The sequence below is a fragment of the Thamnophis sirtalis genome, unplaced genomic scaffold (assembly GCF_051295495.1).
Source record: "Thamnophis sirtalis isolate CommonGarterSnake01/CBP01778 unplaced genomic scaffold, rThaSir2_p1.2 scaffold_4, whole genome shotgun sequence".
In the NCBI taxonomy this organism is placed as follows: domain Eukaryota; kingdom Metazoa; phylum Chordata; class Lepidosauria; order Squamata; family Natricidae; genus Thamnophis; species Thamnophis sirtalis.
In genome coordinates, this window is record NW_028261384.1 from 47,528,812 (window position 1) to 47,545,606 (window position 16,795).

General features: G+C 36.7%; 1 protein-coding gene across 14 annotated transcripts in view; it reads right to left on the reverse strand.

Moving 5' to 3' along the window:
• The window catches only part of THRB (thyroid hormone receptor beta), a 173,144-nt gene extending 160,871 nt beyond the window's left edge, over window positions 1–12,273 (reverse strand). For 3 of the 14 annotated variants that reach the window (XM_087712870.1, XM_087712860.1, XM_087712858.1), the window contains exon 1: window positions 11,736–12,257. Coding sequence is in view for 1 of the 14 variants with exons in the window: in XM_087712862.1 (XP_087568988.1) it covers window positions 11,395–11,438 (44 nt within the window). In the remaining 13 variants the exon portion in view is untranslated. Of the gene's footprint in view, window positions 1–6,777; window positions 6,851–6,962; window positions 7,042–7,762; window positions 7,869–11,394; window positions 11,459–11,735 lie in introns of those variants that run through there. The other 11 variants (XM_014075897.2, XM_014075894.2, XM_087712864.1 and 8 more) reach the window with 9 other exon arrangements.
• Between the last annotated feature and the right edge of the window lie 4,522 nt (window positions 12,274–16,795).

Genomic DNA, 16,795 nt, shown 5'->3' on the forward strand with positions numbered 1-16,795 from the left:
ACTGCCCTCACTAACTAAAGAGTGTATGTATCTAGTTTTGAGGCAATTGGATTGTGTTATGAATCTGGATGTTGTATTTATATGCATAATCTTTTATAGATAGTCTTCAACTTGCAACCACAATTGAAACCAAACTTTATTTTGCTAATTGAGACCTTTGTTGAGTGAGTTTGGTTTCATTTTACGGCCTTTCTTGCCCCATGTGTTCAGTGAATCATTGCAGTCATTAGATGTTTGATGTTTAATAAATTTATAGGCCGCCCAATCCCGAAGGACTCCAGGCAGCTTACAACAATGCATTTAAAAAATAAAAAAGTTAAAAACACAGAAACATAGATTGAAAAAAAGACCACAACATACACCCAGTCTAATCGGGAATGGAACTCAATCATGAATTCAACAGCCCAGGGCCTGCCAGAATAGCCAGGTCTTAATAGCCTTTCAGAAGGCCATGAGAATGGGTAGGTCCAGATCTCTGGGCGCAGTTTATTCCAGAGGGTCAGAGCGGCTACAGAGAAGGCCCTCCACCAGGTGGTTGCCAGCCGACATTGTCTGGCTGACGGCACCCGGAGAAGGCCCACTCTGTGCGATCTTATCGGTCATTGGGAAGTATGTGGCAGAAGACGATCCCGCAGATATCCAGGTCCTAGGCCATGTAGGGCTTTAAAGGTAATGACCAGCACCTTGAATTGTGCCCGGAGACCAATGGGAAGCCAGTGCAGCTCGCAGAAGATAAGTGTGATGTGGGTGTACCTTGGTACACCCAATATCGCTCGCGCAGCTGCATTCTGGACTAGCTGTAGTCTCCGAACACTTTTCAGGGGTAGCCCCATGTAGAGTGCGTTACAATAGTCAAGCCTTGAGGTAACAAGGGTGTGAGTGACTGTGTGAAGTCCCTCCCAATCCAGATAGGGCCGCAACTGGTGCACCAGGCGAACCTGGGCGAAGGCCCCCCTGGTCACAGCCGACAGGTGATGTTCTAACGTCAGCTGTGGGTCCAGGAGGACTCCCCTCTCTGAGGGGAGTAGATTTTCACCCCCCAGGCATAAGGATGGACTAACCGAACTGTCCTTGGGAGGCAACATCCATAGCCACTCGGTCTTGTCAGGATTGAGTGTGAGTTTGTTCACCCCCATCCAGACCCTGACAGCTTCCAGGCACTGGTACATCACTTCCACCGCTACACTGAGTTGGCACGGGGCGGAGAGATACAACTGGGTATCGTCTGCATATTGATGGTATTTGATCCCGTACCGACGGATGATCTCACCCAGTGGCTTCATGTAGATGTTAAATAGGAGAGGGGACAAGACCGAGCCTTGTGGCACCCCATATTTAAGGGTAAACACGGTTGTTAAGTAAATCTGACTTCCTCGTTGATTTTGCTTGTCAGGGGTTGCATAAGGTGATCACATGACCCTGGAACATTGAAACGGTTATAAATATGAACCAGATGCTAAGCATCCAAATTTTGATCGTATGACTATTGGGTTGCTGCAACAGTCATTAAGTATGAAAATGCTCATAAATCATTTTTTTCGGTGCTGTTGTAACTTTCAATGATCACTAAATGAATTGTTGTAAGTTGTTGTAAGTTGAGGGCCAGCTGTATTACCAAACTTCAGGGGAAAAGGGAAGGGATCTTTGATGGAAAAATGTCATTCAGATGGCCTTTACTTCTCTCTAATAGGAATAATTCATTCATTTGTTGTTGTTGTTGTTGTTGTTGTTATTATTCATTTATGACAGCAACAAAAGTAAAACTCAGACCTGTCTATATAATAATTCTGCTCATAGAGCCAAAGAAGCTTCTTGGATGAGAAGCAAAACTTCTTCAAAGAAAAAACTTATGAAGTCCAGTTGCTCCTGAAAAAGCATCTTTGGGACAACCATGACCAGGGTGACTGAGAATCTCTACAGACTTTATAATCTACAAAATTAACTATCTACATTTATCTACATTATTAAATATAGTAGTTCAGAAATGTGAAATATAAATAAAGTAAATCAAATCAAATCAAAAATATAATACAGTCTAGGCAGTTTTTCTTCTTCCCAAACATACAGATATGTTTGCTACCTATTCTGCTCTCTGTTGGATATATTCCATCAATGCTGTTCTTCAATGGATCCCCGATGTATCAGTATTTGGAGTTGATATATCAGCACAACTCTGACTGCACCTCTGCTGAAGTGTGATTTTTATGGTGAAAACAATTATTGGACCACTGAGTATTTCTGATTTCTGACTTTTTGTATCATTTCTTGCTCCACATACAAGTTGATGATATGAGTGGCTCAGTGGCTTAGATGCTGAGCTTGTCGATGAGAAAGGTCGGCAATTCGGCAGTTCGAATCCCTAATGCCGCGTAACAGAGTGAGCTCCTCTTATTTGTCCCAGCTTCTGCCAATGTAGCAGTTCGAAAGCATGCAAAAATGCAAATAGAAAAACAGGAACCACCTTTGGTAGGAAGGTAACAGCATTTCGTGTACGTTCGGCGTTTACTCTTGCTAGTCACATGACTACGGAGACGTTCATGGACAGCACTGGCTCTTTGGCTTTGAAATGGAGATGAGCACCACCTCTTAGAATCGTGAACAACTAAAACATGTGTGTAAACCTTTACCATAATGCTTTAAATTGGACTGAACACTCTGGATATTGCGGACTGTGTTTTATATATAGGCATTTCTATAGTGCCATAATGGTGAACCTACAGCACACGTGCCACAGGTGGCACGTGGAGCCATTTCTCAGGGAACACAAGGGGTTGCCCAGTCAGCTGGCCAGTGTGCATGCACGTGCTGGCTAGCTGACTGCATCCTACTTTTGAGGCTGTTATTCACCATCCAGAGGCTTCCCTGAAGGCTCCGGGCGAAAAACGGCCCTACGGACAAATGGAAGCCATTTCCGGTTTGCTTGTAGGGCCAGTTTTTGCCCTCCGAAGCCTTTAGGAAAGACTCCGGAGGTTGAAAATCGACCCTAAGGATAACCCAGAAATCACCATTCCCGAACTTCTGGGTTCCCCATAGGTCTGTTTTTCACTCTCTGGAGACTTCAGGGAAGTTCCTAGAAAACCTCTGGAGCCTGGGGAGAGCAAAAAAACCATGGGGGGGGTCACACACATAGCATTATCGGTGTGGCACACTGGCGCACGATCCGCCCTGTATTCCCCTGCTTTTGGCACAGCAGTCAAAAAAGATTCACCATCACTGCTATAGTGCTTGGTCCAAGGACTGAGTGAACAATCACACTATGTTGGTGTTTTGGGATGCAGTAAACTTAATTCCATGAAATTAATGGTGAGGCTGGTTTGTCACACTAAACATATTTTTTTGTAATTTCTTTGCTGGGTTTTGACTAATGACTGCCAACATATACTATTATCACCTACTCAATAATATTTTCATTATATTTACTATGAAAAAAAAGAGTTTTGGGCATTATAGAACAATGATCTTTATTTCCCAACTTTATTTCAAAATAAAATCCATCAACTGAGAATCTGGTAGTATCAGTTCATAGCATTGAATGTATAACCATATTATACAAGAGCTAAAATAAGCAGTGAGGAATTGAAGTATGTTGTTATAACCCATAATTAATCATTATTCAAAAACAATCAAAATAATAAAAACCTCATTGAAGGTCTTATTTTCTAAAACAGTTCTCTAATAATATCACAATATTGACAGTATTTCAAATAGTATTGCACTCTTCCATACTGCTGTTTTCAAGTTTATATCCTCAATTTCCAAGTCCGTTATTTAATCCACACGCTAACACCTAAGTGATGGATATACCTCTGTCTTCACTATCGGAATGAACCCCAAGCACACAAGGACGCAAAAAAATATTATTAATCATCTTAAGTGCGGTGAATGACTATATTCCTCCGGGTATATTCCTCCTGAGATAATTACTCCAATTCATATTGGTGCCCTCTGAATTTGCCTTATTTTCATACATTAACCTTAAGTTCTTACATTTTATTTTCAGTTTTTATTATCAAAAATTGTTTCAAAATAAATATTTTTTGGATAATATCTCAAGGGTAAGACTTTGGGACATTCTGAGTAGAAGCTTTATACATAAAAATATCCTTGTTCTAATTTATAAATTATATGATAAATCATGCTGTAGGAAAAAAAGGCATCCTACTAAAATGAGGAACAATTAAAAGACAGTTATGATAAAACAAATTTTAGTTTTTCCCCAGAAAAGACAAAAGCACAAGCTGATAACTTATTCCTGTGAATTAGTGCAGGCCAAATGTTTTAAATACTTGGGCACAGTATTTCAGACCTCCAGAATATTAACAAGCCAGGTAAATTATTCCACTTCAACTGCCTATAAGAGCACACAAGTAATAACTAAATTTTATAGGGAATAGAGGGCAAATTACATTCTAGCAACTAATTGTTTATGGCTATCGGATATGGGATATACAACTCGATCTACAGTATATACAAACTTGAGGGCTTACAAACCCATTCAACCGAATTTCCTTAGGACTTTGTTCAATATGCAGTTCTAATGCAGTCTTCAGGCTTGAAGTCAACATATTAAATTTTAGTCAAGATTTAGAATCATATTTGACCCTATAGGCTGATACCGCTGCTATTGTCAGACAACAACTAATCTCATTGGTATTGTATCTATATAGAACAATGTTGTTTTGGCCTCTGTTCTGAATATTTAAGTCAATTAACTCTGGTGAAGCCAAGTTAATAATAAAAAAGCGAATCAATCAATCAGAATAGAGCTAGAAGGGACCTTGGAGTCTTCTAGTCCAACCCCCTGTTCAAGCAGGAGACCCTATACTAGTGGCAAACCTATGGCACATGTGCCAGAGGTGGCACACAGAACCCTCTCTGTGGGCAAGCATGTTGTCGCCCCAGCTCTGTTTTGGGTGTCTGCTGTGCATGTGTGCGTCTCTTCCCAACCAGCTAGTGTTTGGGTCTCTACCACACATATGTGGGATGCACACGCATGGACCCACCTGTTGCAGTTTGGGCAGGACATGGGTGCATGTATGGGGAGCACAGGCATGTGCTCACGCCTTGCAGTTTGGAGGCATGTGCGCCCTTTGGGCACTCAGTGCTTAAAAGGTTCACCATCACTGCCCTATACCATTTCAGTACCAGATTAGTACCATACCAATCAAGGATACTGATTGTCAAAATAATATAATTGTCTCTGAATTCTATCGCCATATTTTAACTGGTGTAGATAACTGTAACTGGTAGATAACTTTAAAATCTACTGTATTTTTTGGAGTATAAGATACACCAAGATTTTGAAGAGGCAAAATAAAAAGAAATTTTTAAACTCTGCAGACCTTCCAAAAACCACATACATACATACATACATGAGTAAGGCAACTTTTTTAGGATACTAAACGTTTGAAATTTTGTGCATGCATTGACAACATGGTTTATATTGAAATCTGCAAATACAATTAAAAGGCTACAATGGTAATCATAACCAGTCACAAACAAATTCCAGAATCCTCTGTCATCTTTATTTTATTCTGAATAGAGAGAAACACTTTCAGATCAAATACTGACCTGCAACAACTTACATTGCTATCCAAAGATACTATGTTACTTACCCTGGCATATACAGAATGAATTTAATAAGCAAAGCATATTTTTACAATATTACAGGTAGTCTTTGTTTACCAACTGCTTCAGACAGTGACATTTGCAGTTACAATGATGATGAAAAGGTAATTTTATGACTGTTAGGTAAGCTCCCCGTTGGTAAAGCGAGTGCATTCAGAGAATCGTTGTGAGAGTTGTGTTGGAGAACACACAAACCAGCATACAAAGACACTGCAATTTAAATAGGCTTTTACTTTCGTGGAAATAGAGATATTGAGTCCATCAAACAGTCCAAGTCATACATGGATAAGACAGTCATTCATCAATGTCTTTCAGTTAAGGGATAATCCAAATAACATAGTCCAGTATCATATAATCAGTTCAGTACTCAAAGTTTGCTAGCAGTTGCAAAACTTACAATAGCTCACGATACTTTCTAACAGCCAGCTTCCAAAAACGCTCAGATCAGATCAGCCCAGCATCTAACAAAACAGAGAACTAACAGTCATTCTGGCTCCCTCTTATGGCCGATTGAGGAAAACAGCAACCGATCACATTTTACAGTATTATTTAAAGAAACAGGTATAGCATTGTTACATGATTTATATATTGCCAACCCACCGTTAGATTATATTCCTAACAATGACCAATGTAGGTTTGCAATTAGTCAATTGGTATACATTATCCTGTGTCTGACCCATTTTCCCCCTAAGCAACTGAATTGAGAGATTGCTATCTCTTCCTGAGCTGTTTTGCTGCTGTTACCCAAAAAGTGCTAATCACAAGTGAAAAAGTTCATTTCTGTAAGATTATATAGTTAGAAGTTGGTTTGCAGCTGCTACCTAAAATTGTTAAGAACCAAATCAGTTTTGTTCCTAAGGTGCTGGCAGCAAACCTGCTAGGCAAACAAACAACATTCCTCACTGTGCCTGCTTACTCTCTTGTAATCCCTTCCTCTCCAATGAATGAATACAAGTATCAATTTTTTTCTTGATAATTACTACCTACTCGGAAATCTAGGTTCAGAAGAAAAGGGAAAAAATAAAGGTTCTTTTGAATTGTTACATATCAGATGACTCTATGAACATGTAGCTACAATTTTCTTGACAACTTACATGACGTTATTGTGATTTTCTAATATATCCAAATATTAAGAAAGTGGAATCTTACCTAGAAATTTGTAATCAGCCAAGGTCAACTAGGAATCTATTTAGGAATGCCCTGGAGCTGAGTTCAAGTTTTAATAATTACATGGATACATTTATACAATTTTCATTTACTTTCTTTCAGGCTTTTGTTTTACTTCCAGTTTCAGTTTACAACCTGAAATTCTTGGATGATCTCCCATCCAAGTACTAACTATGCTCAACACTGTTTATCTTCCCAGATTAGGTCAGCCACGAGATATCATATTCTTTGATCCTTTTTAGTATTCTTAAAAGAAATGATAATGGACATCAGAAACAGATATCAGAAAATCATGTCTCAAGGCTCTGAGGGTAGAATTTCATCTGAATTTATGTGTGTAGTTTAAGATTCTATAATGTAAGATTTAAGATTTGTATGACAATGAATTGAAATAAAATCCATGAAATAGCAAGGTATTATGGATTGTGTAAAGTTATGGTATAGTTTATTGCAAATTTAATTATACCACATTTTCAGTAAATATAGTAGATTGCTGGATTTATTAGTTATTTCTTTAATGTCTGATTCAAAGAAGTGAAGAAGAAAATATGAACACATATAATGGATGTTATCACAAATTCTCTAAAGACCAAAAAGGGAAGATCTAGAAAGAACATTTCAACCAGTACTAATTTTCAGAAAGCCTTTAGCTCTAAATCAGTATTTTTCATCTCTTCGTGAAAAATATGACATTGCTTCAACTTCTTATTTTTAAAAACTTTAATTCTAGGATCCATAATGCTAAAAATTACAGATTATATGTATTTCCTTTAAACCCTATACAGAAGGGACTGTTGCATTTACTTTATATATAATTTCATAATTAAGAAGCCTAACAAAGTAAAAATCATGATTCCTCTTATATTTATTAATATACCTCTGTCATGAAGATAGCTTATTAAAATAAATGAAATTATTCATTTTAATTATGTCACAAAACCTTTCCAATTCCAATGAACATACATACCTCTTAACCGTAGGCCTATATTTCCCTTCTAACTGCAAGCTCAAGCTCTTCTGAAACACTGAAATTTTACAATCTCTTTTGTTTCATTCAAGAATCATACCAAAATCTATTTTTTTAAAAAATAAGAAATGATTAGCAAAAAGTATTGGAGGTCAACAACTTGCTTACATTTAAATATGTTGTCAATTACATATACCGTACTAAATGTAAACTATTTGATGGCTTTGTCTTCAAATTTTTTAGTCTGGTAGAGTCTTATTTTACTATGATCCATTCGATAACTGTTTTCTAATTTTAAAAAAATCCTCAGCATCTCACATCGAAGATTTTGAATTATTAGTATTTATATGTTACATAATTGAACACATATCACAGTATATTACCACAGCCATTCCATATTCCTTTACTACCTCTAAACCTTAATATGTCTGGTTTTAGAATCAGCACAGTATTGTGAAATCATTGTAATAATTATTGTTGCCTAATTCATAGGGATAATATCAACTTCTACTATTAGTCTGATTTTAATAGTGCGAATATATATCACTTGTTCAGGGGGAAGTCAAGGCAGAAAATGTTTAATTCTTTGGTGGCTATTGTTATTCAATCATTCCATTCTGTACTTTTCCTTTTTTCATTATTACAGTAAAATGAAAGGAACTGTGTGCATGTAAGTATTTCTGCATTAAGTGGATTGTACAGTATTTGCAGATAGGAGAGTAATTAATTTTATCAATTGATTTTATAGACAATTTATCATCAGCCCTTCTCTTCTTTTAGGGTTTAGGGTCTTTTCAGATCAATGAACACCATTTACACCATTGGTCCTAAATTGCTACAGGACGTGACCACACAGCTTGTTGCCAAGCCAATGTCAGTTTTTTTTTAATTGATTCTTGATTCTTCCCCTTTCTAGATATGTCTCTTTGTAGATTTACACACATACATACAGGACACCAAGTATAATGCAGACATACATACATTTCTGGATGAAAGATATCTCTAAGTAGAGCTGATGACTCTAGGTAAACTAAATGAAGAATCTTATATAAGATTTTGTTGGCATATATAATGATTTGGGAGTGGTGGTGGTTTACTTTGGGATATATATTATCTGTTTTTAATGTTCATATATAAAATAGATCATAGACTTCATCATACTGATTCCAATAGCAGATAGCTTCATAAAAACTATCTATGTATTTAGTTTTAACACATAGGCGCAGTTCACATTCTTATCCCAGAATAGCCAGTCAAGGAATCCTGATCCAGAAATGGGTTTGTATTTTAGGTTTCAATCTATAAATCAAATCAGTGTCCATTTGATTCTAATGAACAACATGCAGGAAAACTGTTTTTTTTCCCCTCCAAAACAAGCTTTGCACTTCAGATTTTATTCTTTCCCTAAGGAATGCCATTATTTCCTGAAATTTAGATGGAGGTAGGGATTTCTAAAAATACAAACATCCTCAGCAAGCAATTCACAAGATCATTTTGAGGAAGCCATAATAGTTCAAAGTGCTGTAAACTCATCAGGATCTGTTGACACAAGTGTTAGATCACTCTTACACCAGTTTAATGGTTGTGGCTTTTTCCAAAGAATGCTCTAAATTCTGTTTGCAATTCATGACTATAATAATGCCTCCTACAATTGTAATTCCTAGACTATTTTATAAAGAGGAAAATATTGCTAAATTTAAATTTTAAAATTGGATATCAATTTGTTGTTTAGGAGATGTAAAACATAACAACTGAAAGTAAGAAGCATAGTGTTTTCTTTATTCTTAAAAAACTATGGGAAGGTTTCAAGGTATTATTTATATATAAAATAATAACTAGGATATTCAGATAGGATTGATTACAAAACTCCAGCTGGGAATCCTGGAATGCTATTGTCAGGCAACGCAGGTTCGGATATCACAAACATGGTTTATTTGATAAATCACAAGACATTAATTTTTCATGTTACACTGACAACTAGACTTTTCCATGTTATATACACCCTAAACCAAAACCAAATAAATTATATAATTCAGTCTTTGACTCCTGTCAATGTTGATATTACTGGGGTACATGGACCAATGATCTGACTAAGTACAAAGTAACTCCTAATGTTCCTTAAATTTATGCTTAAATTCATCATTGGATTGCTCAAAACATACTTTTGAAAAGGGTTTTGTTGGGACAAACTGTCCAAGAAGAAGAAGTGGCTTTCAATAAGATCACACTTTATTTTAGAAGAAACTAGACGGATGTTATTCATAATGATTAATGAATATCTATATGCAAACCTATGCAGCAACCAAAACAAGAAAAGAAAATGACAGCTACTTCAGAAAAAAATATTTTCATTATCCTTGTAAATCACTCTCATGCTATTAGCTTTAGTTCAATACTGTTTCTACAATAGTCAGTGTGATAATAGTTATATTGCCTCAATCTGAGCCCTTCTGGATATATTGCGTTATAATTGCTTTGTGCTACAAAGGAAAGGCTGTAGCCCCAAACATTTGTAGGGTTCCAAATCAAGAAAACTCCCTTGGATTAAATATGGGATAACCAGACTCAACTTCCTACTCTGCGCCTACAGTAGTAGGCTTCCCAGGCTTTCCTTCAGATGAATTTGAATTATAATTCCCAGGATTCTCTGATTGTGTAAAGCCAAAATGGAAAACAAACTGGCTCAAATCACCCAGTAAAGTACAAGCTTGAATAGGGCCTTCAACCTTGCCAGTCCTAGTCTAATATTTGAACTTGTCATTTCAAATTATTAGACTGCAATTGTTAGATTTCCCTATTGGCCACAATGGAATTAAAACTAGCACATCTGAAGGCTGCCAAAAGCTGTTTTAACAGCCATGTAATAATGTCTCTGGATAACCATCAAGGCTGCTCTTGACATTTCACAGAACATTGAGAAATACATGTAATATTGCTGATTGTTTATAAGACTGCTACTTCAGATACAGTTGTAAATTGAGGAGGAGGAAAATCTGAAAATGGAGTATAAAATCACATAATACATATATTAATTGTAGAAGATCTCAGCATCAACCACTGCTTTCTTTTTTTAAAATCTAGCTATTGAATCCTGTAAAATCTTTCTACTTACGGATTTGAGTTTGTTGAAAAACAAAGCCCCCTAACCTCAGTTTTAAAAAATACATATTTAAGATTTCAGCTGACACCCAAGTTAGAAAACTTTAAAACAAAATCAAGAAGAGCAACAACAACAAACCCACACCTCACCGTCTTTTTCCGAAGCATCTTCAACAAACACCCACACAAACATGTCAGACACCCGGAGTCTCTCTCCCCAATCTGCAGCGCAACCCGTTTCTCGCGAGTTGCTGCAAGAACATCTTCCTACAAGATCCCTTGTCACATAACTTACTCATCATGGAAACTTCCACTCTTTCCGTCCATGGTGGCTGCACTAAGTATGCCACAGACATTAAAAACAAACAAAAAAACTATGTATACATTGGGCGGAGACAGCGACTTTTTTAAAATGCATTTTTAATAAAGTGAAAAACCATGCGATGACATACTCTGTCAAGAGCTAATGTGGAAAACCCCGATTCACTTCTCGGAAGGAAAAAAAAGTGAAATACAGACAAACGCTCACGTACATTATCAGCGCGAGGAAAAGAAATCTGCAGTTTATCTCTTCCATCCCCGGCTGATTGATCGTGGCTGAAATACATAGAAATGAAAACAATTTCTTTCCGAAGAACGAGATCCCTGGAAATACGATTACTGAGGTCCTGGACCATTTCCCTCTCCTCCCCTCCCTCGGCTAAGGTAGCCCCTCCAATGTGCGTTTCAGACGACCCCAGAGCAACCAGTTTCTAAAAATACCCCGTTTCCAAACATCAGCTATCGCATCTGCTCTCATTTCGGTCAAGTCCAGCTGGGAACTCCTGCCTAAAATCCAAGGAGATAAACCTGACACAACTACAAACCCACTCACCGAAAACAACTCCGCAGCCGGGATCAAGGGTTGTCGTTGCTGCCGCTCCGGCCTGTTTTCTTCCCTAATCGGTGCTTGTTAGTAAGGTGCCCGTACGCGTGAAGTGAGGTGTGGGAGAGACTCCTCCGTTTCCTTTTCGACCTCCCAGCCTGATGGCCAGCAGAAGCACCTAAATCAGTCCCACTTCCCAAGCCGGTTTTTCTGTCTCGGCGTTGATGACCTGGTTTCCCCTCGCGCCCCACCGGGAGCCGGAGGCGCAGAGGCAAGAAGACGCAACACCCGCCCAACCAGTGCAGAAAAGCTGGAGATGCGAGTACGCAAGGGGGAGAGAGGCGAGTGTAGTTCAGCCCAGCCCAGCCTAGCTCAGCCCAGCCGCAAAGGACGAAGGAGCCAGCCAACGTGGATCTAGCCCTCCGGGATACAAACGGCAGCCCCTTTATCTTTGCTAACCGACGTGCTCTTCTGTGTCGGTATGTTTCATCTTTCCTTTCTAGCACTCAAGCTTAGCAGACAGGAACTAAAGTTGACGCTCAACGCTGTAACACGCCTCGCCGGGAAGTGCTCGTTTCGCTCCCCAGCCTTTCACTTCCTTGGGATTGTTTTGGCAAGCTCCAGCATCATTTTTGTCGGAGAATAAATGCAGATTTGGAGATAGCCTCTCCAAGCGGAAGGAATCAACTGAAGAGGAGACTACCTTCCTGCCCTAAGCAATTCATGTCTCCAGGTGGTCCGTTCAACTGGTGCCAAACTCCACCAAGGCAGGTTTCACTCGTGAGGTTGTTAGTTCAGCATTTCCACAATTCTCCAAAAAACCTGGACTGTTTAACTATGTATTTATTTGGCTAACAAAAGAGGGAACCTTCCACTCCCTAAGAAATTATGGTCAGGAGAAATAGAGTTTAAATTCCAACTTCAACTGTTATAATCTAGAAATTATCTAACCACAAAAACAACAATGGAAGCTCAATATACCCTTGTGTACCTTTCACAGGTATCTACTGTACTATAACACTGCCAAAACGTTTCATATTAATTTTTTTAAAGACAAGTTAACCATTACAGATACCACAATGTTGCTTTATGTGTACCCATTAAACTGATCTTAGCTATTCATTTAAATTGTTGTAAAATATTTCAGATTGAAAACAACTTTTAAAACACTTATTTTCACTCTTTTCAAATACTTAATACTTTTCAGTCTTAAAAACAATTACTTTAGGTACAGATTTAAATGACTGGCTGAAGTGTCTATTAAGTAATTGTAAGGTTTGATTCCAAAAATTCAGGTAGATTTATTAAATTTATATATCTTCCTCTTCCTATCCAAAGATAAGAGATGATAAGTAGCCCTACAATGTTGTTTTTGGTATTATTATCTTTTTCCTGTGAATGGTAGCATTAAACACAAACGACAGAATACATATCTAGTTTTTGTTTTGATGTGAAATAAGTTATCATCTATTAAATATTTCAGATACTATATTTAAAATAATATTTCAGCCCCGTGAGTCATAACACAAAGGGCCTCAAATCTACCACCAAATTACATATATTTTCTAAGTAAAATTAATATTACTCATATCATGTCAGCTGAAAATATCAGAAATAAAAACTGAATTATACACAATCTGGGGATCAATAGTACATATAAAGGTGTGAGGAAAAGCTGTGGGCTTATTGTTTATTATTTAATCAATATTTAATAAACCATGTTTATTATATGTAAATTCTTATTCAATTTATATAAAAGCAACAATCTTTACCTCCTATTCAAGAGGATGTCATCCTAAATTGTCTCCAAAGTACTTAAGTCTAAAAATTATATGCATAATATTTTTTCTTCCAATCTGAAATTTGATTTCTCTTTCCTTTATAAGTAGGACCCATATACTTACATTTGTTATCCAACCAAATTAAATGAATCAATATTTAATTCCCATTCAAAGAGTTTGCTCCTTGAAAAAAGTATGATACGTTTAGGTAGCTTTCCATAAAGTTGTTCAAGGTTCAAAAATGATTAGGAAAAAAAGCCTCAGACTTCACAACAGAACAAATGCAGTGTTTCTATTCATTAAAGTACCCCAACATTTTTCAAGGTTTTGGATGAGACTCCAAAAAACCCCTTGCTCTTATACCAACAGCATCATTTAAAAAAGGGAAAATGTTCTTAAAGAAACAGCATCCCCATATTTTCTTTATTTGTGTGCAGTCTAAAAAAGTCAGAGAGCCTTGATAAATAGCAGAAAGGTGTTTTGTTTATATAAACATGGAAGCACTTCTTCTGAATCATTTTTGAAATATGCACAGCCTTTGTTTCTTTTTGTGACAATAAATGTGAATGCTTTTAACTAAAGACTGAATCCTTTAATTATATGTGGATAGGTAGTTAGAAAGAGATTATAACATTGGACAAGTACTTTTATAAACAAAGCTTTGTTTTGTTTATATTATTAAACAAATCTTTAAAAATGTACAATATTTTTCAATTTATAATGAACAAAGGGTGAATCTACATCAGGTCACTTAGTCTTAGTTATTGGAGTTACATCCCATGACAACATATATAATTTCCCCTCATTTAATTTTCTCCTCACAACAATCTTGTGAGGCTGGTTGGGTTGAGAGTCATTTAGTGAGTTTCTGTGGCAGAATGAAAATTTCAGCTTGGATCTACCCACTCCTAGTCTAGCATTTTAACCACTATACCTCATTAGTGAAATCGATGGAATATTTTAGTAGTGAGTTAATCTAAATACCATTTATTTTAGTTCCTTAGTCTAAATCCTACCAAAGGAAAGATTAAAAACTAATAAGTTTCAAGCCATCAATTACTTTTATAAATGTGCTTATTCAATACTTTGGTATTTCCTAAAATACCAAACTAAATATGTCACTATCTATGTAATTTTGAAACAAAGCCATTGTTTCCAGTTTCTATAATTTTTAACTGGACTGATCTGACTGGATAAGCATCACCATAAGCATCCAGAACTTCAATGAATGTATAAACTGGAGAAGAGAAATGAGCTTCTATTTGAAGGTTCATAAAATGATCCCAAAATAAGAAATAGTTTAGAGGAAGAAGCTATTAATGTTCAAGCAAAACATCTGAATATATGTCTATCTAAATGGGACAAGTTTCAGGACTATGAAAGAAACAGGAAAATGGACCAGGAGGCCCAGAGTTTCCACACTAACCTGTAAAGCCTGAGATGCATTTGGAGATATATTGGTGGATTCTAGGAATGATAAAATACATCAAATATTAGTTTGGCAAAGAAATATGGATCTTGTTCCATAGCCTACAGACCTATCAAACCAGTGGTGGGTTTCAAAAATGTTTGGAGCCTCTTCTGTAGGTGTGGCCTGCTTTCTGGGTCCACTGGTGGAACCTCTTCTAACTAGTTCGGTAGATTTGATGAACCGGTTCTACCGAATAGGTGCGAACTGGTAGGAACCCACCTCTGTATCAAACTAAGCAAAACCAGCATTCATTTAGCAGCCACAGAATGTCAAGCCAATGTTAGGGGAATTTTAACATGGAAAAAAGGGAAAGCATGCTGGTAGAAGAGGATGTAAGAGATATCAATAAACTAATGATTTTTGACATCTAATATGACATCATTTCCAATGGTCTTTTAAATTATCTATTAGCAGCTTGACTATAATTAAAAATAAAGTATTTGGGGTAGCTATCAATAAAAATCGAATCCTTAATTATTTTGGGGCATCTTTGTGTATGTTGGTATGTGTATATGACCACAAACATTATTTACATGACTGCTGATCTCAGAAGAACTGACCTAGTGTCTCTGGGCAACATAATAAAAAGATAAAAACACTATCATTTTTTTAAAAGAGCACATACTAGATATTTGATTTACAACAGAGTCATCTCAAGATCTCACCAGTTTCCCAAGATTCTTGGGCCTGATGACAAACCAGATCTTGAGAGACCTATGGAAAATAAAATGGGATAGAGCTGATCTTATTTTAAGGGCAGAGAAAATAGTGTTTTATAAGGTGGGCATCAGGCAGAATTCTTGGACCGTTGAGTGTAGTTGCCCAAGAAACAAGATAAAACAAGGTAAGAATCACAATTGGTAATCCCTCAAATAGTCCAGCCCCATGCCATGAAGAGTTTTAAAGGTCAAAACCAGCACTTCAAATTGCGAGACAGTCTGAAAACTAACGTAACTTGAGTAATTGCTGCTGTTTAAGATGCATACATAACTGTCTATGCCACTGCATTTTGCATTAGCTGAAGTACATTACTGCAATGCAGTCAGAAGGCACTAGGGATGAGTAATTAGAATATAGTCCCCCAAACCAGGAATAACTCTGCAAAAACCCTTCTAGCCATGACTGTCAAGTATTCTTTAAGCAGGAGTCATGAGTACAGAAGACCCTAAGATTGTGCACTAGTTTCATTTGTAGCCATCCAATTCCACCCAACATAGTCCTGGAACCAACATGGCATAAAATCCAAACTCACTTTGCATAGCCAATATATAACACATAACATTGAATGGACTGTTTGTAAATCACATCCTTTTTTTTTTAACTTTGAAATAAGTACTGTAATATCAAGGAGCAAGCCCATATCCAACTCTTGAACAGGACATAAGAATTGATCTTAACTACTTAATTACTTGAACAAGACGTAAGAATTGATCTTAACTACTTAATTGCTTAGATACAGATTCTTCATACGCTCACACTGAGATCTAATATGTTCCTGTTAGCTAAATGAAAGAAAGCTTCAGATAGTTGCTAGGTACAAAAACAATGAGTAATCTAAAATGTGAACTAAACCAATGTTAAATTGTACTTGCAATTTCACATCATTTAATGTTAAAGACTAAATTAAAATATAAATTGAACTTTTCTTCAGCCAAGAAATCAGTATGAATTTAGGAATGGAAAAAAATTATTAAACAGTATTTGCGTGTATAAGCTTTTCAAAAACATTTCATAAATAGAGGCTGAATGTGTGTATAAATCCAAAAATGAAAAATATCACCTGTACTTAAAAAAATAACTAGTAAATTAATCTAATT